Raw genomic sequence first — 24,647 nt, forward strand, 5'->3', positions numbered from 1 at the left:
TAATATACTTAATAATTGTAGTTATAAAGTGGTTACCATAATCATTTGCCTTTTATTGAAATATAAAAACTGAATTAATACAAAAATTTGTTTCAAAAAAATTTAAAAATTTGATAAAATATTTAATCAAATTTCGTGCGACACTTTTTTTTGCTTGAAAGAGGGTTTTTTTTTTCCAAACGGAAGTTTTAACGCGTTGTATTTAAAAATAAAATAAAAAATAAGAAATAAAAATCATTTTAAATGAATATGGTGTAAATCGATTCATTTTTGTTTGTAGAAGGTTTTAATTTAAAAAGTTGTAATATATTTTATATAAGAGAATTTGTTGGTTTTTTTCTTTTCCTCTTTTTGTTTAGAAATTTTGGTTAAAACTGAGACAAAATAAAAATAAAATCATTCCCATTCAGTAGTACCCGGTGGCTTTGCTGTTAAATCGTACAACACTCTTGAAATGCCTTCTACTGCTGATATTTCCCGAACCATAGTTTCGAGAACCTAAAAGGAAAATATTAATAGTAATTTATAGAAAAGACGTTTTTTTTTGTAAATATTTACATTCATTGGTAATTGCTCTGAACCTGGAATAACCGGCACTCCAGTCATAAAATCACTCGTTAAAAATGGCCTTAACACAATCGATCTCGCACACGATGGTAATCGGTTTGCTGGATCCCTATCAAAATGAATTGGTATAAGAACAACTGGCATTTGGGCTATTTTTCTAACACATTCTGCTTTTTGGAGAATCTAAAACATTGTTGCAATTAAAATTAAAGATTCAAATAAATGTAAATTTAATTATTTACATCAGTAGCGATGTAATCTGCTTGTCTTAATTGTGCTAACGCTTGACGACAGATTCTAGTATGTGTAATATCAATAACTGGAAATTGTACATGACCTCCGAATATATAGCAAACTCTATTAATATTGTGTAATATACGTGGTATCAATTTTGCCAAAAAAATCATATCATTCCAATTAACTTCTGTTTCACTTGATAAGCCTAAAACGTAACTATATGTTCTTTTATCACCTAAAAAAAGAACAACAAATAAAGTAACGGCTTATTTAAAATTAAATATTAAATTTTTTTTTATATTATTTACCTTGTACTCCAACACTTCGAATAGGTAATACAGTTGCCATTATTTGCGAATTACTTGAGATTCTTAGTAATTCTTGTTGTTCTTCTTTTGTTGTTGAATCGGATACCCGAGTTAAAAGAGCGTGATTCTTTTGCGATTTATTTTTATAATCTACTATAACTCTTGCTATTACCTTTTGTAAAAGAGGGTAACGAAAACAGAATTTCATAGTTATTTCAGCATTGTTTTTCACTCAAAACAAAAAAAAAAAAATACCTGCGTTTCAGAAAAATCCTTTTCCATATACGGCTCTTCAGCACAAATTATTCTTATAGCTAAGCCCGGCCCAGGAAATGGGTGTCTTTCAAGTAGATGTCGTGGCAAATATACTTCATAACCTAATTCTCTAACTTCATCTTTATGAAAATCAGCCAAAGGTTCTACAACTCGACCAGCTTCTCTCAAAGCTCTACATTTTATTTTAATAAATAATGTGAAGAAAAACAATTTTCATTTTAAAGAAATTTTTTTTTTGTTACAAAAATCTTTGTAAATATAATATTTACCTAACCATTGCGCTATCATTGTGATGTGTTTTGATAGCGTCCGCATTCGAACTAGCTAAATGCGATGCAGATTCAATTAAATCAGGCCGTAAAGTACCTTGAGCTATGAAAACCTCATCTGGATTTAATTTTAATTCATTTAGTACTTCATTTGTTACTTTCATAAAAACATCTCCGATAATTTTTCTTTTTTCTTCCGGATTTGTTGTATAACAAAGCATTGGTGTTTCAATATTATACAGTTGCCCTGGTTTTTTTATTGTGGTTGTTCCTTTAAAAAACTGGTAAAAAGCTTTTTTCACTATTACATCAATAGCCATTTTTTTAAGAGATTGCTCAACTTCTTCGCTTTCATTTTTTCGCATGAAACCTGTTCAGTAGAAAAAAATATTATTTTAAAAAGTGCTTTATTTAAAGTATTGTTATAATTTTCTAAAAACAAAGCATTTTACCGTTATCTATGTGAACGACGATTAATTGTGATGGATCTAATGCGGTTTTTAAAAGTCCTGCACATACGGTCGAATCAACACCACCGCTAGCTAACAACTGGAAAGTTTAAAAAAGTTAATAAACCTTAAATCTAAGTAAGCTAAATGAAATGCAAAAACATAAAATATTGCCTTATTTTATATGCATATTCATAAATTATATCAATATCTACTTGATAAAAGTATGGGTACTTATAGGATATAGGATCATAGGTTATGCATATATTCTTATGATATTATTAACCATATTATGTTTTTATATGTCAGAAGTACTTTGAAATTTTGGAAACTTTTAAGCTTACCAAAACACGATTACTACCAACTTTTTCGTTAATATATTTAATGCAATCACTTTTCCGATTACTAATGCCAAAATTTGGATTTATGCCACATATACCAAACAAAAAATTAGAGAGCATTTCCTTCCCATTTACCGTCAAATCAACCTAAAATTTTTAATATAATTCGTTCTTATACTTAGATAATTGATATAAACATTTGTTAATATTACCTCAGGATGAAACTGAACACCATAAATTCTTAATTGTTCATTGTATAGGGCAGCGACAATATTATTTTGTGATTTGGCAGCTACTTTTAATTTATCTCCAACTCTATCAATGCTATCTCCATGTGTTAATAAAACAGTTTGGAATTGTTGTAATCGACTGAAAATAAATTAAAATAAAATTAATAAAGTTGATTATTAAAGTTTATTACATTATTTTAATAGCTTCCATTTTAGAAATGTGAAGCTATGTGTAGTCTAATAAAAAACACTTGTAATATATTAGATTGTTCGAAGCACCAAAAAAAAAAAAAAAATTCTTTTTTTTTTTTTTTTACTCTAGAAGGATTGTATCAATAATCAATAAGAGTTTCATATTAATCACCTTCTTTTCCTTCATAATTAAAATAATTATTCTGAAGAAATTTCATCAGTTGTATCAATTATTAACTTACTGAAAAAGTGGGCATGTAGTTACTACTTCAATATTGTGTTGACCGTCCTCACGTATATCTTTTCTGATAACAGTACCACCGAATTCTTTATTAATTAATTGCATTCCATAACATATACCTAAAATAATGTTTGAATTTTTTTTTTAACAAATACAAAGAAAAAAAAAGCCGAAAACAAAAAGTATTTTATTGAAAAAAGTAAATAACTAACCTAATATAGGAATTTTTGCTTTAAATATATCAGGATCATAAGCGGGCGCATCTTCTGCATAAACTGAATTTGGACCTCCTGAGATAATAATACCCTGATAGCCACTTTCTTTTAACGCTAAGGCAGATGTATCTAATGGTAAAATGTCTGATTTAACTTTCAGTTCTCTTACTCTTCTATCAATAATCTAAAATTGAAAGGCAAACATTTAATAACATTTAAATACAATACATTTTTTTGTTGTTTCAAAATTATGAATTATAATTCAATAAAATTTTATCCAAGAATTACATATGTATATGCCACGATTTTCATTGTATAAAGTAATATATTTTTACATTTATATTATTTGTGACATTTGGATTAGTATAATTATAAATGAACTTTATTATTTATTTTTAATTAGAAAATTTCTTCTTATACGCATAAAAAATGTATAAAAGTATAAAATAAAAATCTGAATAAAAAAATTAACTACTTTGAACAAAGTTTATTTTTATTTTATTTTCTATTTAATTCGTATGTAAATAATAAAATAAAACACAAAAGACATGTGCTAATAAGTTGTAATAAGGTGAAAACTAATCGTTAAAATGTTTATACCAAAATGAATATAATGTACTTATATATGTGTGATTTTAAAGCAAAAAAAAAAAATAAAGAAGGACAAACGAAAAATCAATTGAACTATAGTATGAAAATAAATATTTTTTATTTGCAGTCTAAGACCCTAAGATATTAAAATTTACTTTAAAAGTTATCAGTTTCAATCTATAGATCACAATTATATACTAAATTTTTTTGCTTAAGTAATTACAAACAAAACGAAATGTTTAACAATCTCATTTATTAAATTCATCAAAAACTAATTTAAATTAAAAAAAATTAATTTCTATTGCCGAAGAAAATAAATAAATTTAAATTTTAGTTCATAAATCTAATTTGAATGAATTGAAAAAAATGAAAATGAAAGAATACTTTAATTAAAGAATATTTTAATTTTAAAAATTATTTACTTAAATCAATTAAGTTGTCAATTAAATTATTCTTTTAAAAAGAATTTTATAGTACAATGGATAATTTTAAGAAAATGCAATTAATTCAAATGAACTAAAAAAAGAAATTTGCGTACTTAATAGAATTTTACATATTTTACAAATTGATAAAACGAAATTTTCCAATAATACTAGATAAAATTATACTACATAACACAATAATATATACTAATACATAAACATGATTATAAATATTATAATGAATAATGATGAAATTGCTGCTAATAGTCGTTAGTTAATAAGTAAGTATGTATATGATCTCCAACAATAGAATTAGATTTTCTTACTTTTCCGTACTGAGCACCAGCATCCAATATAGCTATTTTATCATAATGAGGTTCATCTTCCGTAGGTGGTAAAATTTTGTTCGTAACAGATTGATTCATATCTTGTTCGTTGCAACACTAAAAATAAAATGATAAATTTTTTATTAATATAAAAAAAATTTATTTCAGTAATTATAATAAAATCAAAATTAATATTTTAATTTTGTTTAATATTTTTTTTTTTTGATGAATTATATGAAGTTATAATATTTATTTACTTGTGGATGCAAACCACAATTAACTTTAAAAATATTTACTATATATAATTAAAAGATACTTGTATTGACACACATCTTATAAGATTATAGTATTTCTGTGATTGTCTATATTATGGTATCGATGTACATATGATATGATTGCCATTAAATATTTTTTTGATTCATATTTTTAATGAAATTTGAATCAAATAGGAAGGTTATTTAAAAAAATAAATGAAAGTATTGTAATACTTAATTAATAAAAGATTAATACCATTATTTTTAAATTGAATTTGAAAATTAATAAAAAAAATAATTCATTTAATTCATTTTGAGCTTATGTTATATTTTAATATTAAGTTACAATTTTGACAAAATGAAGACTTCTTCATGATAATTGTAATAAAATAAGTAAGTACGTATATATATAGATTTTTAATAGGCATAACACTCGACGCAATCCTATAATCTATATTATTTTTATTATTCTATAGTATGTTAAAAATTACATATTTATAATTTTGCTATATAATTTTAAGCTTGTTGAAATTGTTATAATAATTCAATTAATAAGTTTATTAAGTTATTAAGTTTAAATTCTAATTTTATTTAAAATCAGATTATAATTAAAATAATTCTATTCATATGTTGAACAACATTGTAATCGAATCCGTCATCAATCAAATAAAGAATAGAATTACACTTTTTTCCTAATTTTTCTTTTTATAATATGTATTCAATAAAAAAATTATAATTAAAAAAGTACTTTAGAAGGTGTCCTGTTAAATACATATATTAAAAATAAATTATAATATTAATGATACAGAAATAAGATTAAAATTGTAATTACGAAATAGAATCCTTCTCTTTTTATTTTTCCATAATATTTACATATTGCTGAGCGAATTGCATTTACTTTAAAAATAAAAAAAAAAAAAATATTTTAATTAAAGAAAGTCTTATACAATACAATTTTTTTTTAAATCGGTCAATAGATAATTTTGACCAATAAGTGTAGATCCAGATCTAAATTTATAAAATGTTTTGTTTGTTATAATTACTTCATAGTTGGTTTTTCATAAACGCTGTATGAGACTAATCTAATTTGTTGCAATATCAATTTTTTACAATATTATTTTGATTTTATAGAAAAAGTAATTAAAAATATTGCATATTTATCACGTTAACATGGCTTTAACGGAAATCTTTAATATTTTTACTATGTTTTTGCAACATGTCTTTTACGGAAGTCTTTTAATATTTTTATTCAGATCTACTCAATATACCCTCTTAAAAATATATGGTCTGATTCTCAGCATTTAAGTTATAAAATTTGTAATTAAATATCAAAAATTTTTACTCTTAAATGTCCAACTACTAATAAAAATGGAAAGATGGAACGAAAAATGGAAAGAATAGAAGTGTAATTTTTGCGTTGACTTTATTTCTACCTTCTAAACTTTTACTAGGCCCTTAGTAAGACCCGTATACTTATTTTACGTTCATATACCTATTCCTTTTTATATTAATTTAATAATTAATACAAATTATGAGATCTATATATATGGTTGAAAAATAAATTATTATTTTATAAAGAAAACGATGTTTGAAAATAGAAAATATAGGATTTACACAAAATTATCTTTATTTTTAATAGAAGAAATTTAAAGCATATACTTATTCCTTTCTCAAAAAAAAAACACCTAATTTTCATTTTCAATAGTTATTCGAAAGTAAATTTCTGTTTTGCTTTTATTTCATAGAATCTTTCGATTTTATTGATTTTCAAATTCTTTTTTTTTTTTATAATTAAAAATTTAAGCTATTTAAAAAACCAAATTATTTTAAAATACGTAAAATAGGTGAGAACAGTTTCCGGACATCTTGTTTATTTATATGGATATATGTATGTACATATATATATATATATATATATAATGTATATACATAAAATATTGTTTTACATCTATGTATGTTAGAATATACCGATTATTTTATATAAAACATCAATGGATTATAATTTGTCGGCCGGCAGTCAGGCACCTTAAAACTAATATATTATAATAAACCTATAACCTGTCTGAAAAATATTCATTTTTATTGCTACATTTTTTTTTTGTTTTGTTTTTTTATCAATAAATCTTTTTATCTTTGTATTAAGAACCTTAAGATATCTAATAAAAAAAGTATCAAAACAAAAAAAAAAAAATTGAAGAAGTGCATTAAATACATTTGTTTTCTATATTCTCATAATCTTAATTTTTCTCTATAACTTTTATATTTAATAAAAAGTGACAAAAATTAAGTTATTTTTTAAACTCTCATTTCAATTACTTATTTTTCCTCAACATACACATATAATTATATTTTTTATTTATTTTCATTTTTAATACAATAATAAATCAAGTGTAAAATAGTTTTAATACAAACTAATAATAGATTAAAACACAATTTATTAAAGGATATTTTCAATATTTTGTGTTTTTTTTTTTTTTATCTTATTTACTATATGTATTTTCTATCCTAATTCTATCATTCTAATTCCCATTAGAAATAAATAAGTACTTAATATTTACAATAAATACCAATACGTATACATGAAAATACAGACAATGTTTGTTTGTGTATATATATAAAAATTATATATATATATATATTTATTTTTAATAATAGATAGAATAAACAAATAAACAAAAAATGATATTATTATTTAAGTAAGTATTTAAGTAAGAGAAGTAAAATTTTTTGAATATAAAAAATTCATAGAACACAAAAAAAATAAAATGCAAATAAACAGGGATGTTATTTTTTATTTCAAACAAGTATATACATATATATATATATATATATATATATTTTTGACAGGTGGGTGTGACATTCCTATATAGAAATATAATATGTACATATATGTATACTTCATGTATATATATATATATAAAATATGCATAATATAGTATATATATATTACATAGGTATAAGTATGGGTAAATTATCTAAATTTTTTATTATATATACAATGAAAAACATATATATACATGTACTTATTATGCATACATGCTATAATATAAGAGAATCCAACAGAGAAACACAATATATGTAAAAGTAATAAAACAAGGTTATAAGTACATGCATTATATTTGTTCATAGGGTAGTAATATGTATGTATAATGGGTACATAAGGTAAATATATGGGATCATAATAATGTACATGTACCATATATTTACTTATGTAGTTTAAAATAAAAACATAATAAAGGTAAATAATATATAAAAAAAAAAGTGAGTACTTAAATTTCGTTTATTTTCTTGTTTTTTTTTTTTATTTTATTTTCAGTAAAGAAAACATCTGGGATATTACATATCATTTTTATTATAATAACCTAATTTTGACCTATATATATATTTTTTTTTTGTATAGAAAAAATTAAATAAACTCTCTTATTTGTTTTTTTTATGCTTGCTTTTTTTTTCTGTTGAGAAAATAAATACATATTTAAACGATAACATATACAATATGTTTTTAATTTGTCTATTAACAAAAAATTTTTATTTATATTAAAAATTGAAATTTTAAAATTTATTAATTGAAGTAGTGTATTTTAATTCCCAAATGGAGATTGCATTGATTAGAAAAATAAGAACGTAAATAATATAAATATGAATGAAGTTATTTACTACATGTTCCCCTAAAAGTATGCAAGAATGTTGCATAACATTTGTTTTTAATTCATTTTACTTTCAGAACAGCTGTGTATGAATTTTTAAAAACACTTTCATACATACATACCTACATATGCCTATATAAATACATTATATATTTATATATTTATATAATTAGATATACATACATAGATAGTATTATACATATATGGCTCTTGTATTTTATTTTATAGATTTTGAAATTTTCAAATTATTTCATATCGTATTTTATAGGAAATAAAATAATCATTGAAAAAAAAAATATATCGTATTTATTTATATTATGTGGAATAAAATGCTTTATATATGTATATATATGTATAATTAATTACATTTATTGTGTACCATCAAAATATTTATTTTGTTATATAAGTTCATTCTATTTTATTTCCTATATATATATATATATATATATATATATATATTTGTGATTCATCATAGCTATTTTAAAATAAATAAAGAAAATTTTGTGTACGAATGAGAAATTGTTTGAAATAAAAAATTGATTATTTATTAGTTATTTACTCTGTTATTAAAATATTTATATATACTTGCTTGTTGGTTGCAAATTTAACATATATGTATATATAATTTATCTAAAAAATTAAATTCGTAAAGAGGAATTAAAATAACGAAAAAAAAAATTATCTTTGTTTCACTATTGAAAACAATTTCTTTATCTTTACCCAGATTTTAGTATTAATAAATGAAATGTAAACAAAATATTTTTGAATGAATAAAAAATTAAAAATTGCAGTATACTTGTTAAACAACATTCAGCAATTTCACTGCACAATTGCAAAGCATACAATGCTAATTTATGATTCAATACGTCGGAACTTATATCATTACAATTTTGAAAATAGTACAGGTTTTATGAAAAAAAAATTAGAAAAAAATTATTGTTAAATAATTATAATGATGCAAATTTAATGATAGGAAATAAATAACACATAATTTTCATATAATAAGGTTTAAGGATTTCACTCTAACAACAAATAATTTTTTCTATCCTTTTCAAAAATTTTATAAAAAAAGAAAAAAACTACTTATAATGCATAATTTCAAGGTGAAACTAAATCAATTTGTTCGGAGATTAAAAACAGAGAGAAAAAACACATTTTTTGTATATACACCACATATACTATTTACATACACATACATATGTACATGTATATATATACGTAAATATAGTTTAAATTATTGTAAAATTGTAATTTACACAAAAAATGTTTTTTAAAATTTTATGTTTTTTTTTTTTTTTGCCTTTGTAGGACATACAAGCATATGAATATGCAATGACAAAGAAGAAAAATTAGGACATGATTATTATGTCCTTTGTTTTTTTTTTCTTTCTTCTTTTTTCAACATTATTTTTTTATTATTTTCGTTTTATCCAAGTGGATACATATTTATATAAATATAATTTAAGTATATAAGTATATATATATAAATATACAGATGTATGTATATACACATAATGTAAAACGTAAGTTGTATGAATGACATTGTATAAAATCAATAATAACCAAATGGTCATTAAAATGTAAATGAATTGGTCTTAAGAATCGATAATGAATTGGTCGTAATTTTTATGGTTATAACAATTGAGATTTCAATTAAAAATAAATCGGAGAAAATAAAAAATTGTCAGTTTTAATTTTATTTCCTACATACATAGGAAATAAAATTATTATTTAAGAGATTGTATCTTTAAACAGAAATGTTAGAAAATGAATTTCTTCTTCTGAAATTTTAAATATGTATGTAAGTATTTAATAAAACAGCCTACCACAAAATTGTTATTGTATTATTTTTTTAAGAAAATTGTAAGTGGAAATCAAAATTTCTAAAATTTGAGTATAGACTTGGAAAATTTAATGTCCCAATTACAAGTACTCACTTTAAATTAAAGAAATAACTAAGATACTTATTAAACTGCTGAAAATTCAATAAATTATTATTACGTTACTAATATTACTTAAATAAAATATTATAAAGTTTGTATCTATGGAATTTTTAAAATCTAAATTAAATGAACCCACTTGTGCTGGATATTGTACTGATATGAAAGCAAAAAATCTTTAAAACAATTCAAATATTTTAAGAATAAGTTAAAGCTACTTGAATTTGTTTTTTCTTTTCTTACAAATACGTTGAATAACGTTTCGACCTTAATAAGATCAGAAATTTTGATTAAATTCAATTTACTTTGAGATTCTCTTCAGAAATTCAGAGTTCTTAAAACTGTCATACATTATTATTATAGAGTTAAAAGGAAATGGTTTAAGAAAACTGGAATGAAATCATTTTAATAAAATATTTGGGACAAAAGGCAAAATTTAAAATTGATGTGAAATGATCGAGGCCCCAACAGTAATTTCATGAATATTGTAAATAGAATTACTTATAGTATATGAATAAACAATTCTTATGGACCCCGGGATTATATAAACAAATAAGTATTTAGTATAAACATTGTTTAATTTAGTGTCAAATAAATTAAAAATTAAAATAAAAATATGCGCAATGCAGTCATTATAAAAATTACGTATGAAATTTGGCACATTTATTTTTATTATAAGTTTTACTATTAGAAAGGACTAACAAAATAACATTGAAAACCTCGAAATATAAAAGATGAGTCAATTTTACATAAGTATATTTTTTTATATGCATAAATTACAAACAGAAAAAAAAAAGTAAAAAAAAAAAAATTAAGAGTTTAGAAATAGTTTCTATAAAAAAATTTCTTCTACGTTTCATAATTTCTATATGAGGACAGGCGATAATTAATTATATATGTAAGTATATACATATATATATATATATATATATATATATATAGAATTATAATTATGTCTAAAGTATTTATATAACATGTGACAGAAATCGCAACTCTAACGATTACCCAGTCAATTTCAATACTCGTAATTATGATATTTAAAAAAAGATTACTTTAGTGGTTTGACCAATTCAATTGAAAAGCTCATGTGCTACTTATCGTAACACTATATACCATAATGTGCGTTTAGTTCACTAACATTTTCTCGAATTTAACATACGTTTTAAGACCGTATATTATGTTAAAAAGTGTACTCGTCTACAATATAATAATCTAATAATCAATATAATAATAATTTTATTAAAACTAAATCAAAACTTAGCAGAATCTACTTGGACAATTATTGACAGAAATATTGAATTTCTTATTGAATAAGAAAAAAAATGTAAATTGAAATAAAAAATTAGTTGCCCTTGTATTAATCTTATGAAATTATCTAATCAAATCAATGTATAATTAAATTTTAAGTTAATGATTTCTATATTAAAAATTTTCCTTAAAATTTATAACCTAATCGTGTATATATATCACTTTTTCATCTCAGTTTTTATTCACTTTTAAATCAGAATTCTCTCCTTTTTTTATTTTTCTAATAAATATTTAATTTTTCTAATAAAATTGCTCATTTTTTTTTTAATTGAATTTGTGCATTTTTTCTGAAGTTATCTGAGACTGAGCCTATCACATTTAAAAAAAAGTAAATAAATAATGGTCAAATTTTAAATAAATTTTTAGAAAAGACGAGATACGCAATACGGTAAAAATTGTTCTCATTCGAAAATTATACCATAAAAATATACTTATGATAGTCATTCACCTTTTTCTCACTAGGCGAGTAAAATTTTTTATATATTTAAATTTTATATATCTAAAATCAAAATTGAAAAACCTAAGAATAGCATCACCAATAAATTATTTTAAATATTTAATTGGCCCCCACTTAATTTGCATATTTAAATATAAAGAAATGAAATTAATTAATTAAACTTATGAATTTATCAATGAATTTAAATGTGTATTTTATTCAATGAAATTTGTAAAAAAAAAAAAAGAAAAGAAGCATGAAAACAAAAGAAAAAAAATAAATAAAAAATTTTTTATATTATTTTTTTTTCGATTTTTTTTTTTTAATTTGTTAAACTAACCGGTAGGAAACGATATATGGTACGCAGGAACATTCACAAAAAATTTACCTAATTTATTAAATTTACTAAAAATATTTACTAAAATTTCAATTATTGATAACATTTATGTAATGACTTTATTTATTTTTTTATTTATTTGATTTAATTAGAAATTTTAAATTTAATTTAATTTGTTTAATTTGGAATTTTAATTTTAATATTTTAGTTGAATTTTATTTAAATAAAAAATTTTAATTTCTTTTAATTTAATTTATTTTTTTTTATGATTAAATAAAATGTTGTTGTTATAGGTTTTTTTTTTTGTTTTGTTTATTTATCATTATATTATTTTAATTTTACTTAATTTAAAATAAAAATAATTGCACTTTTACGTTGTATAAATTTTTTATTTTTATCAGCCAGGTTAAAATTTAAGAAATTTTTATTAAGAATTTTACAAGTTTTTTTATTAATTTTAATGCTTTTAAAATTATTTTTTATGTATTTTAATTTTTAATAATAAATAATTAAGGTATTATTTATATTGTAAATAATTTGTTAATTTTTTTTTTTTAGATTTGGCTTAAAATGGAAAACATTTGCAACACTATAATTTTATTATGAAAATACTTAGGTATATAAGATTTGATTTTAAATTCTTAACATGTATATAGAAAAGACAAATTTTAAGGTCTAAGGTAACAAAGAAAAAAAACAAAAATTGTTCATAATAAATTGACACTTGTATTTTGGTTTTTGTTTGATTTTTTTAAATTTCTACTATAAATTATTTATTGACATTTTTAATCTCATCTTCTTCTTTTATACTAAAAATTACAATAGTAATGAAAAATTAAATAAACACTATTTTTGGTTTTTATTTTTCTTATTTTAAATTTTGTTATAGGTACTTAATAATTTAATTAAATGAAAAAATATTGAAAATTTTCGTTAACACTATTGGGTTTCTAACTTGCAAAGCATTTGGTTTTCTTATTTTTTTTTTTTTTGGTTTGGTTTTCAGTTCAAATTATTTTTTTTTAATTAAAAATGAATTTAATTTTTGTTAAATAATGTACATAAGAAGTAAATACATACTTGTATTCTGTCTCTTGTATGAGTATTTAATTTTTCTTTTTTTAATATAAATATTATTTCTCTTTATTGTTATTATTATTTTTATTATTATATGTATGTATATATTTTGGTATTTTGTTTGTTTTTTTGGCACTTAAAACTTGAACTTTTGTAAAAAAAATAAAAAATAAAATGACAAATATAAAACAAATAAAAAAAAAAAAGAAAACAATTTGAGAAAATAAATTCAAAAGAGGGAAGACAAAAATGAGAAAATCTTTTGGATAAAAATAAAATTTTAAACAACAAGAATTCCATATGGAAAAAAAAAGCAAAAACAATGCAAGGTACAAAAGAAAAATACTTGAAAAAGAAAAAGGAAAAAATAAAGTACATAAGAAATTAAGAACACACGACGAACGACGATAAATAAAATGTTTTTTTTTCTTATAAATAAAAAATAAACCGAAAACAAATGAGAAGAGAAAAAATATAGTAAGAGAAAAAAATTTATCAGAAGTAGTAATCGTCGTAATAGCAACAGCAGCAACACTGATTAATAATTGATTTTAAATTAAAACTACACTTAGTAATTAAAATATTGTTAGATTGGATTAAAGAATTTCTGTTTTGTTTTCATTATTGGCATTTTGTATAACAATTTTATTACACCAAACTTAAATACAATTATTATAATTTTATTTTATAGATTTGGATTTGGTAATTTAAAAAAGTTAACAAAAAATTAAAAAAAATTAATAAAATAATTAATAAAAATTATTTTTACTTCTTTTCTTATTAAGTAATATGAGCACACTCTACTACTTCTATTGATTGACACTTTAATCAATTATTTGTTTATTATTATTAAAAAAAAAAATTTTAAATTTCATTGAGGTTGTATTTAAAAAATAATTAATAAATAAAATGTAATATTAATTAAATTATACTTTTTATTTTATTTTCCTTTTTTTTTTTTTTGGTTAAAAATGAAAATTTTTTTATTATTACAATTTTCTTTTATATAAAAAAAAAAACAAATAAACCGAAAAGAAAGCTTCTCTTTATTTTTCACGTATTACTTATTTTATGTATATATGTATATGCATATATACATACATATTTTTACATAAATATATATATTGATGTATATAAAATAAAAACTATCTATTTATTTTTTATTTTATAATTTTTTCTTTTTATACATTTATGTAAATATAGAGAAGAAAAGCTACTACCGTAGTACACATAGTTTCTTGTGTACTCTAAATTCAACTGAAGTAGAACTTTTCTTTCTTTTTCAATTTTATGCTGTGTTGTTTAGTGAAAAATTTTAAAAAGAAAGTATGCATGTATATAAAATGTAAAAAAAAAATTATATTATATACTTAATACTTTTTTTCTGTACATACATACATATTGTATACTTAAGTATGGAAAATAATGATATATAACACAAAAATATAACTATATGTATATATGTATGTATATGAGTAAAATTTCTTGTGGATATGAGGACATTTTATCGAAATTAAAATAATTAATTATTTTAATTTATAATTAATTTTAATTTTCTGCCAAATATCAATTGATAAACGTCACACTGTAGCTGAATATAAAAGAAAAAAATAAATTTAAAAAATAGAAGATTTTAAATGAAAAAGTTTTAATAACTCTTACAAGAACTAAAGGAATGAGACAAATACAATCAATTTCAACAGTTATATTTAAATCTACTTTAAGCATAATACTAAACTGAAAAAAAAATACAAAACTGGTCTGTCAAATTATTTTGGATGTTTTGAAATAAAAATAAATTAAATACGTATAATATTTTGCACTTCGTTTTAATAAAAATAAACGAAACTGAAATATTTTATTTAATAATGTTATAACTTGAATCGCTTATAAACCGACGTATATAGGTTCCTATGTTGTCCCATTAAAATAATATACCTATCTGATTTTTGGGAAACTATAAAAAACTAAATTTCAGAATAATTGCTTAAAATTTAAGAGATGACATTTTTACTGAAATAAAATTAGAATTACTTAGAAGTGATAGATAGATTTGATTTCTATATTTAATTGATATTGTTTAGAAATTAGGCATTAGTATCCTCTTTCCATAAGATTATTTTGTATCATTAAATTTTGATTAATATGTTTGAAAACATATTTTAATAAAATACAAGAAATATGAAATATCAGAAATAAAAATAAAAATAAATTATTTGTAATAAAAAAAAAAACCTATACAACACAATTATGTTATTAATTACTCTCCTGGATCTTAATTAATATACTTAAGAAGCATACAAAATATTTAAGTATACAGAGGTACGTATACTTATTTTAAATTTTGAATAAATTTTTGAGACACTACAACTAAAATAGCATAACGGTAGCACAGAAAATATGTAGGGTACATAAAATGAAAAGTCATATGGATGATTTCGTTTCGTAGTATATGTATATAAAAAAAAAAAACAGAAAAAATTAAAAAACACAATAAAAGAAATGCAAAAAACGGAAAGCGTAATAACTGAAGAATGAAAAGCCGAAACACACTTTGGGGGAAATTCAAAAATTCTGTGAAAAATTCAACAACAATTTTGATTTTGAAAAGTCATTATTGCAATTTTTTAATCCAATTCCATTTTTTTTTTCAGCATTTTTTTTTATAAATTTTGTTTTCTTTCGCTAAATTTTTATATCTTTTTTTTTGTTATTTTTATTTTGTTTTATTTTAATTTTTAATATTGATGATGTGATTCATCTGATGCTTTTATGAACAATGACAGAGAAAATTTATTTTAGAAGAATATTTTGTCTATAAGAAAAGAAAAAACAAAATAAATCCAGTGACATATTAAGATTCTATCTTGAACAACAATACAAATTATAAGTTTATCCTGAAAGATATTATTATGAATGAATAACATTTCAATAAGGATTTATCTCCCTAACTTTCTATCTGAACTAAAGGCATATGATTTTAAATAATGTTTTAATTTAACATATTAAAATATATGTATGTAAGAAATAATTTATAAAGTAGTAAAATACAATAAAAGCAAAATTTTTTGTTAAGCGCTTTGTAGGAAATTATGCAAAATTAAGAATTTCTGTAGATTGAAAAATTTTTGTAATTAGGAAATTTTAATTTAAGTTTTGTGGAAACCTTAAGGGCAACATATCGCCGAAAGAATAATAGGAGGTATGTAAATGTATGTATCTACTTACCTATTCAAAGTTATTAGTTACTTTAAAAAAAAATTGCTTTTGATATACTTATTTTCATATATAATCCTAGATATATCTGCCTAACATAAATAGGTTTATAGGATACTTATTTAATTGATTTAAAAAAGCAAATAGAATGAAAACGCTGTGTCATATGTCCCAAAATACATACTTACTTAACAACATTTTTTTTCATCTTAATTTAATAAATTGTAATTTTTTAGATTTTTACATTATTTAAATATCTACACGCAATTACATACTTGCACAGGGAAAATATCTAATGTTATACATATTTTCATAGCACTGCTAAGTAACTATGTGACTATTGATTATTAAATGAAAGACTAATAAAAAATAAGTAACTAAGAATTATTTTAATGTCTAGGTACCTATTTAAATATGTAAAAATGTTTTACAAGTAGAGAAATACAATATTAATAAATCTAACCAGTTAAGTATATAGTTATAAAATATTTCTGAATAAACTTAAATTTTATCTTTCGAAACACCTTCTTAAAACAAATAACTATAAATTTCAAATAATTTACAATATTAACTATGACAATTTAATTAAGTGAATATAAGTAATTTTTCTAAACAAATTTTTGTGCAATTAACTGGAGCTTTTCTTTTATCAATTTAAATTAACGCTATCGAAATAAATAATATTTATTACATACATAATATATTGAATGTAGAAGAAAATATCTCATCATCAATATCAATTCATTTCATTGTAAAAAAAAAATTTAAATAAAACTCATACAATATTTATGAGTTATCAATAGTATTTGCACACTTGAAGGCTAAAGGTTACAGAACTTATAAAAAAAAAAATTGCATGACAAATTTATTTTTCAAATATTTTGTTAGATTATTTCAATTTTCATGAGAATCCTTTTTTAAATTGAAATAATTGGCGAAATTATGATTTAATGTAATTTCTTACTTCATTTAAAATCTGTTATTTTGTATAAGATTTATTCCTCAAAACGCATAATCGTAAGGTATCTAAAAATAGATAAAAATTATAACCAAAATTGTAATATTTTTTCAAGGATATTTAAAAATAAGTGCAAAATCCTCATCATAGTTTATTCATATATAGTTCACACCTCATTTGTTGCCGTCAAGATGTGTCAAATTTTAAAACCTACACATTTTTTTTCCACCGTCAATACAAACGCATTCCAATTACATATATATTAACTTTTTTTTTTAAGTAATTGAGAAAATATGATATTTTTTTTCTAAATATTAATTAACTTTTCCTAAATAATATTTTAAATATCAAATAATTTGTATTTTAATAAATTTCCACAAAGAATTCCAAAGCATGTGGTTTTGATGGCTACTCTTTTTTTTTAAACAACCTTCCATGTTTATCTTTTTTTCTTTTAAACAAATACTGAAATAAATATTTCTTAATTTGGCACAACTATTTTGATTTTTTATATCAATTAAATTTTATTAAGATTCGAATTTGTTTATAAGTTTTTTTGTATTTTTTTCAATTTTATTTAGAACTACTCTTATCTTTTCTATATAGAGTAAGTTTTTTTTTTTCTTTACCTTCGTGACAAGAGAAAATTTATTCCAAAACTAGTTTGCGGTAAGCTTTGTATCTTAAATAATTTTTATAAATGAATTTTAAATTTTTGGAAGAACTTAAATTAATACTTTAAATAGATGCACTTAGTAATTTTTTAACAAATTATAAAATTCTTCCATTTAAATTATTCGCGAAATTAAAAAAATTTTCTTGTTTTCTTCGCACGCACACATTAAAATTCGCCGACACCGACAGTACTACAGAGTGCTTTTAAGAATTTTGTGAATTTACCCAATAAACATGTTAAATGTGACAGTAATTTGAATGACATTTTGTGTTGTATATTAACACCATTTTTCGTTAGCGGACTTATTTTATAACCTAAGGTGTTAATTAATTAAGTTGATTAAAAGAAAAATCTGATTTTGGAATATTTGTTATTTAAAGTTCATAATATATGAATTGCAGTAAAAGAAAATTTTATTAAAAACTATATAATTTAGGTACAACACTTTTAAATTTTTGATTCTTAATTGTGTGAATTAGAAAAGTATTTAATATAATAAATTAAATTATATGTATACGAAATCTTACGAAATTTTTGAGTTTCGCAATTATTTTGCTAGTTAAAATTTATAAGGAAAATAATTGCAATTTTAAATTACATAATTTCGAGAAAATTTAATTAATAAATGATACCCAACAAGAGCTGTACTAACGAAAAACATATTTCTTGTTTACAAAAATATCGGTAAATGATACAAAATGTTTTTCTTTTTTTTTAGTTCTAAATTTCGACGGTAAGCGGCATAATAAGTAACTTTTTGTTTTGAAGTCACTTTGGAATTAAAGAGGATTTCTTTCAATGGATTGTGTCTTAACTTTTGTTTTAAAAAATAATTGGCGCGAATTAAAAAAGTCTGTGGATATTTTCAAAAGAAAATAACTCTAGAATTTGAGAGCTCAGATAAATTTATAAATATTAAATGTAAAAGTGAAATGTACAGATCTTAAATTGAAAAACAATAGTGAAGTTTCGTTAATAAATTGTGTTTCTAAATTTATATAAATAATTTGCCATATATTAATGCAAAATGACAGCAGAAAAGTCTGAAAGTAAGGAAAATACAGTAGAATCGAAGGATGATGATTTGGATGAATTGGATTTAGCAATTGCTGAGTTAACTGGTAGTGATAACATTCAAAAACCACCACGTATAGAAAACGATGAAAGTTTTGCAAAAATTTTTGGAGGTGAAGTTTTGCCTACGGATAAAACTGAAGAAGAAATCCCAAATGCGGTTTCTGTTTTAGAAAGAGACTTTGATTCTTCAGATGAAGAAGGTGTCAAAAATTTCTTGGAGCAAAAGTATAATCAATATGGAAGGGAATTGAATAAGAAACTAAAAATAAAGAAGGCTGAGAATAGGGATGCGGAGATAAGTCGAGAAGTGAATATACATTTAAATAATTCAAACAATTTATTTCATAAAAATAAAAACCGAATTAGTAATGTGGTTCCTCCTAAAAAAGATGCGACAATAATTCAAAATGAACGAAGGGTACCAATTACTGGCTCATTTAAGCCACTGCAAAATCAACCGGAGAAAACTCCCGTATCACCTCAGCAAGGTTTGTCAAAATGGTTAACAAAGGTGGATAATTCGGTATATAAAGATCCAGTTTTTAACATGCGGCTAGTTAATCCATTAGTTGCAAGTAATATACTAGTTGATCGAATGAAAGATAAAACAGCAGTATCAATGGCAGGATTAGAATATCATATTGAACATGCTGATTTATCCCAGGATTGGGTTATTGCTGGTGCTATAATAAATAAAAGTCCTGTAAAAGAAACTAAAAAGGGAGGAAGTTACAGTATATGGAGAATTTCAGATTTGAAAGGAGACATTAAAATTGTTTCCTTATTCCTATTCAACTCTGCATATTCGGGTTTGTGGAAAACTCCTGTCGGTAGTGTGATTGCCATTTTAAATCCCCGTAAACTTGATAAAAGAACTGACAGTAGTGATGTTGCTGCTCTTTCAATTGATAAAGAAAATCAAGTGATGATTTTAGGGAAATCCAAAGATTTTGGAATTTGTAAGGCAAAAAAGAAAAATGGTGAGAATTGTTCGGCCGTTGTAAATTTAAGTAAGTACGCATTCAGTTTTAAGTGAACTCATTTAAAAACCATAAATATTATTTTTTAGGTGAATGTGACTATTGCATTTATCACGTTAAACAGGAATTTGGTAAAATGTCGAAACGTTCCGAATTACAGTCATCTACTGCTGGACGTGGTCTTCAAGAATTGCGGAATAAGATATTAGGAAAAAATGAGGTATTTTATGGTGGACAGTCATTTGTGGCAGTACCAGCTAAGAAAAGTGCTAAATTAATAGCAAAAGACCAAAAGAGAATGATGACTTTATCTGAATATTACCATAATCCAAATTCTGCTAATATAAATCATACAGCCGGAGATAAAAAGAAAGATGTACCTTATGCATCAAGATTTAAAATTCAGTCGAAAATAGCTGGACACGTTGAAGTTAACATGAAACAGAGAATTAAAGATTTGGAGAGGCTTAAACTATTGAAAGAAGAAGATGAAAGACGCATTCAAATTTTAAATTCTGGAGCAGAATCAATATTGAAACAAAAATCCAAATCTCCACCAAATCCTTCTGTAACTGTAAATAAACCACAATATGCAAGTCAATTAACAAAATCTCTGAATTCGCCACTAACTGTATTAAATAAGACACCAACTTTAAAAAAAGACAACTTTTCATTAGATATAAATTTTAATTTACGTAAAGCAGATGCAGCAAAATTAAAGGCGATACAAATTTTAAAAAACAAACCAATTGAAAAATCTGATCCAAATTTTATTAAATATCGTGGAACAGTTAATGGAAAGAAAAGAGCAATCGATGAACTTCACGAACTTCATAATGATCCTGAATCAAAACGTAGAAAACTAGAGGAGGAAATCAAAGCGAAGGAAGCTAAGACACGAATTCAAAAAATTATAATGGCTACTTCCTCTCATGCAAATTTAGTTAATGTGAGAGAATTAGAGGAACAAGAAAAATATTTTAATAAATTAGAAAAAAAAGAGCAAATGGAAGAAAAAATGTTAAATACTTATAAGATTGCCTGCAAAGCTGTTATTTGTTTAAAATGCAAATACACGGCATTCTCAGCTAGTGATCGATGCAAAGAAGAACATCATCCTTTAAAAGTGGTTGACGCAGAAAAACGTTTCTTTGAGTGCCAGGATTGTTCTAATAGAACTGTTTCCGTTGATAAAATGCCAAAAGAAACTTGCAAAAATTGTAAAAGCTCACGTTGGAAGAGAGCAGCAATGATAAAAGAAAGAAAATTGTTACAACCAGGTGCAGATTTGTCAATAAGAGGAGATGAGGAACAGTTTTTGGGTAGTTTAAACACAAAAGGTCACTTAAATTTATTAGTAGCGCCTGAAGAATAGCTAAAAAGGAAGGTAATCAAAATATTAATAATGTACTATTATGTGTTGTTTAAGTTTAATGAAGACATGAAATTCTATTAATTATTATTATTGTTTTACTGTTGAAAATCTATAGTTATCTAATTTAAATATGATTTTTATACTTAAATTTAGACAAAATTCAATTATTAAGAGCGTTGAAAAATAAACCACGACAAAATTTAATTTGCAGCCTAAATATAGATATTATGTATTTTCAAGTACAGATACAAGAACTAGTTTCAAAATTTAATCAAAAATATTAGTGAATCGATAGCATGATTTTTGGGTTAGGTAGTTTTCTTCTGCAAAACATTTGTTTAATTGTTATTTTTTGACCGTAAATAAATAAAGAAAAATTGCACTTTCTTTAGATATGGTACAAATACAACAATAATATCCTCAACCTTAGAGTTTGTCCATTTTTCAAGTATACTTACATATTTCAACAAAAGTAACAAATGTGTAATTTTTGTAATTCTTTAACAATATTTAATTAAGAAATCCTAGCATTAAAAATGTAGTCATTACCATAAATTTTATTACAAATTTGTTACAAACATACAAAATTGTGAAATAAATTTAGCATGTATTTGTATGTGAATATGTACAAACATGCCTAAAATATATAATGAGAATATTCATTAATGTATACGATGCCAGCATGTGTAAATTGTGATTATTAAAAATTTAATGAAAAGAATTAAACTAAAGGATTTAAGTTTTCTATTCTGTTGCTAATATTTCTGTTTTCAATTATAAAAGAAGTCCTGAAGAAAGAAACTGAAGAAAATATTAATTTATATAGTCACCACCATTTGAAAAATGAAAAAATTCTTAACCCACTTATTTTTATGGCAATAGTTTTTACGCCCTAACTCTTGACTTTATAAGTGAAATTCTTAGTGAAATTATAAACGTTTTTGTATTTAAAACAACTAGAACTTAAGAAATTCCAACAATATAAAAAGAAAACAAAAAATAAAGAGGAAAAAAATAATTGTGCATTTATATTTGTACATTTTATTATTAAAGTATAGAGAAAACCCATATTAATCCTTATGTGTAGTCAAAGAAAATAGGTAAACTCTGTTTTTCTTTTTAATAATGTTTACCAAAATGTTAAAAATTATTTAAATAAATTAAAATTTGAAAGGTCTTGTAATATTTTAAAGGTTTTGTAAATCAATTTAAAATAAATATAGCAGAAATATTAGAAATCATTACACAAGACTCAAAAGAAAAAATATCTATAAATTTTTTAAAGAAAGCATTTCAAAATTTTTTTAAACTTGTTGATTTTAAAAATTGGCATGGGCAAAAAAGTTTTTTAAAAGTATTGAATTTGGCAAAAAGATTTTGCTTTATAGAACTTTATTTTTTTGTTTCTTATGGATACAATATTTGTTTAATTGTGGTTTGCATTAAAAATGAAAATTTATGCGGCATGTATTTACAAAAAGTTAATTTTTTGCAAATTTCAATATTCAAATTTTATGGATATTTTTCAAAATCTGATAGTCCTATCAGCTGTAAAAGTATATTAATATTCATGGATGCATTCCACCTCTAAATCTTTTTTAATAAAACAAAAAATTAAATAAAAAATGTGTTGCATAATTAGAAATATGTCCATATCCACCTATATATTACAGTGATTATTACTTACAATAATTCCTATTTTGCAATTTCACACATATTTTAAGAGGCTTTAATAACTTGTTATGGGAAGCTTGATATAATGGAAAAGAAATAATATTTATTTTAAAAAAAATTTTGTTTTGAATAAAATGTAATAATTTAGAATGAAAAACTATTCAAAAATGCAGAAATTATTTACATACATATATGTATATTTGATTATATTACATAATATTTATATTTTTTGAATGAATAAATATTTCTTTTGAACGTTTTAAATAAATTTTATAATATAAAAATATATACAAATCTAAATACATAATATTGTTATTCTATATTCAAGGGCAGAAATAATGAGTCTTAATAAAATCCTTATTATTATAAAATTTTTCTTTTCTCTACTTTTTATATAAAAATTAAATTTAAGGTGCAACAAATTATTTTTATTTTTATGTCAGTCATAAGTAAGGAAGAGTGATTCTTTAAATGTAAGTTTTTCTTTCAACTTCAGAAAATATTAAATTGTTTATGTATATAATGTAAATATATGCAATAAAATAAGTCAGCAATATGAGAGAAAGAAAAATATTTCTCTCATGCTATAACGTAATTATAAATATTTTTTACCACGCCATAATGTTTATATACATTAAATTTCTATCCCACCATACTAAAGCTACCACAAGAAAAAATGTTTTCTTATTAGTTCATGGTAAATAGCTGTAATATTGGTTATTCATGTACTTTGTATATAGCCGTTTCATTGTCACAACAGCAACAATAATCATGTAGGTATATAATTCATAGCATTTTAGTTTTCTTTTAAGCTGAATAGTTGTAATGTTTTTGATTGAATTGATATTGTCAATGTAAGTATTTTTTTTGTGGTTTTTGTAATTGATAGCTTTTTGTTTATGTTGTTAATTATTATACATAGGACAACGAAGAAGATGCTGCATTATGACTGTACTGTATAATGTAAATTCATTGTACACTTGTTATCTAGTTAAACATAATGCATAAAAATTAATTTATAATCTGAT

General features: G+C 22.3%; 2 protein-coding genes across 3 annotated transcripts in view; one reads left to right on the forward strand and one right to left on the reverse strand.

Annotated features, from left to right (window-relative positions):
• Nucleotides 1-12,819, reverse strand: LOC129615127 (GMP synthase [glutamine-hydrolyzing]). The gene is made up of 13 exons (XM_055530205.1): nucleotides 12,590-12,819; nucleotides 4,665-4,781; nucleotides 3,323-3,509; nucleotides 3,112-3,229; nucleotides 2,660-2,816; nucleotides 2,451-2,594; nucleotides 2,110-2,206; nucleotides 1,658-2,027; nucleotides 1,368-1,560; nucleotides 1,113-1,284; nucleotides 810-1,039; nucleotides 559-750; nucleotides 1-498 (listed from the first exon to the last, which is right to left on the reverse strand). The coding sequence occupies exons 1-13, from the start codon at nucleotides 12,620-12,622 to the stop codon at nucleotides 397-399; spliced, it is 2,112 nt and encodes a 703-aa protein (XP_055386180.1). The 5' UTR covers nucleotides 12,623-12,819; the 3' UTR covers nucleotides 1-396.
• A 6,562-nt stretch (nucleotides 12,820-19,381) lies between these two features.
• LOC129615056 (protein MCM10 homolog) overlaps nucleotides 19,382-24,647 on the forward strand; it is a 131,950-nt gene continuing 126,684 nt past the window's right edge. Inside the window, exons 1-2 of one of the 2 annotated variants that reach the window (XR_008697429.1) lie at nucleotides 19,382-20,600; nucleotides 20,660-21,957. Coding sequence is in view for 1 of the 2 variants with exons in the window: in XM_055530106.1 (XP_055386081.1) it covers nucleotides 19,541-20,600; nucleotides 20,660-21,945 (2,346 nt within the window). In the remaining variant the exon portion in view is untranslated. Of the gene's footprint in view, nucleotides 20,601-20,659; nucleotides 23,010-24,647 lie in introns of those variants that run through there. The other variant, XM_055530106.1, reaches the window with a different exon arrangement.

Source organism: Condylostylus longicornis, unplaced genomic scaffold (genome assembly GCF_029603195.1).
Source record: "Condylostylus longicornis isolate FDR11 unplaced genomic scaffold, ASM2960319v2 ptg000135l, whole genome shotgun sequence".
NCBI lineage: Eukaryota > Metazoa > Arthropoda > Insecta > Diptera > Dolichopodidae > Condylostylus > Condylostylus longicornis.

Coding starts and splice junctions, on each gene's coding strand:
- LOC129615127 (XM_055530205.1), bottom strand. CDS start 12,622: ATGTTCCTGCGTACCATATATCGTTTCCTACCG. Junction 2,817..3,111: donor ACTACATGCCCACTTTTTCA/GTAAGTTAATAA, acceptor ATTTATTTTCAG/TCGATTACAACAATTCCAAA. Junction 2,207..2,450: donor TTGGTAGTAATCGTGTTTTG/GTAAGCTTAAAA, acceptor TAAACTTTCCAG/TTGTTAGCTAGCGGTGGTGT.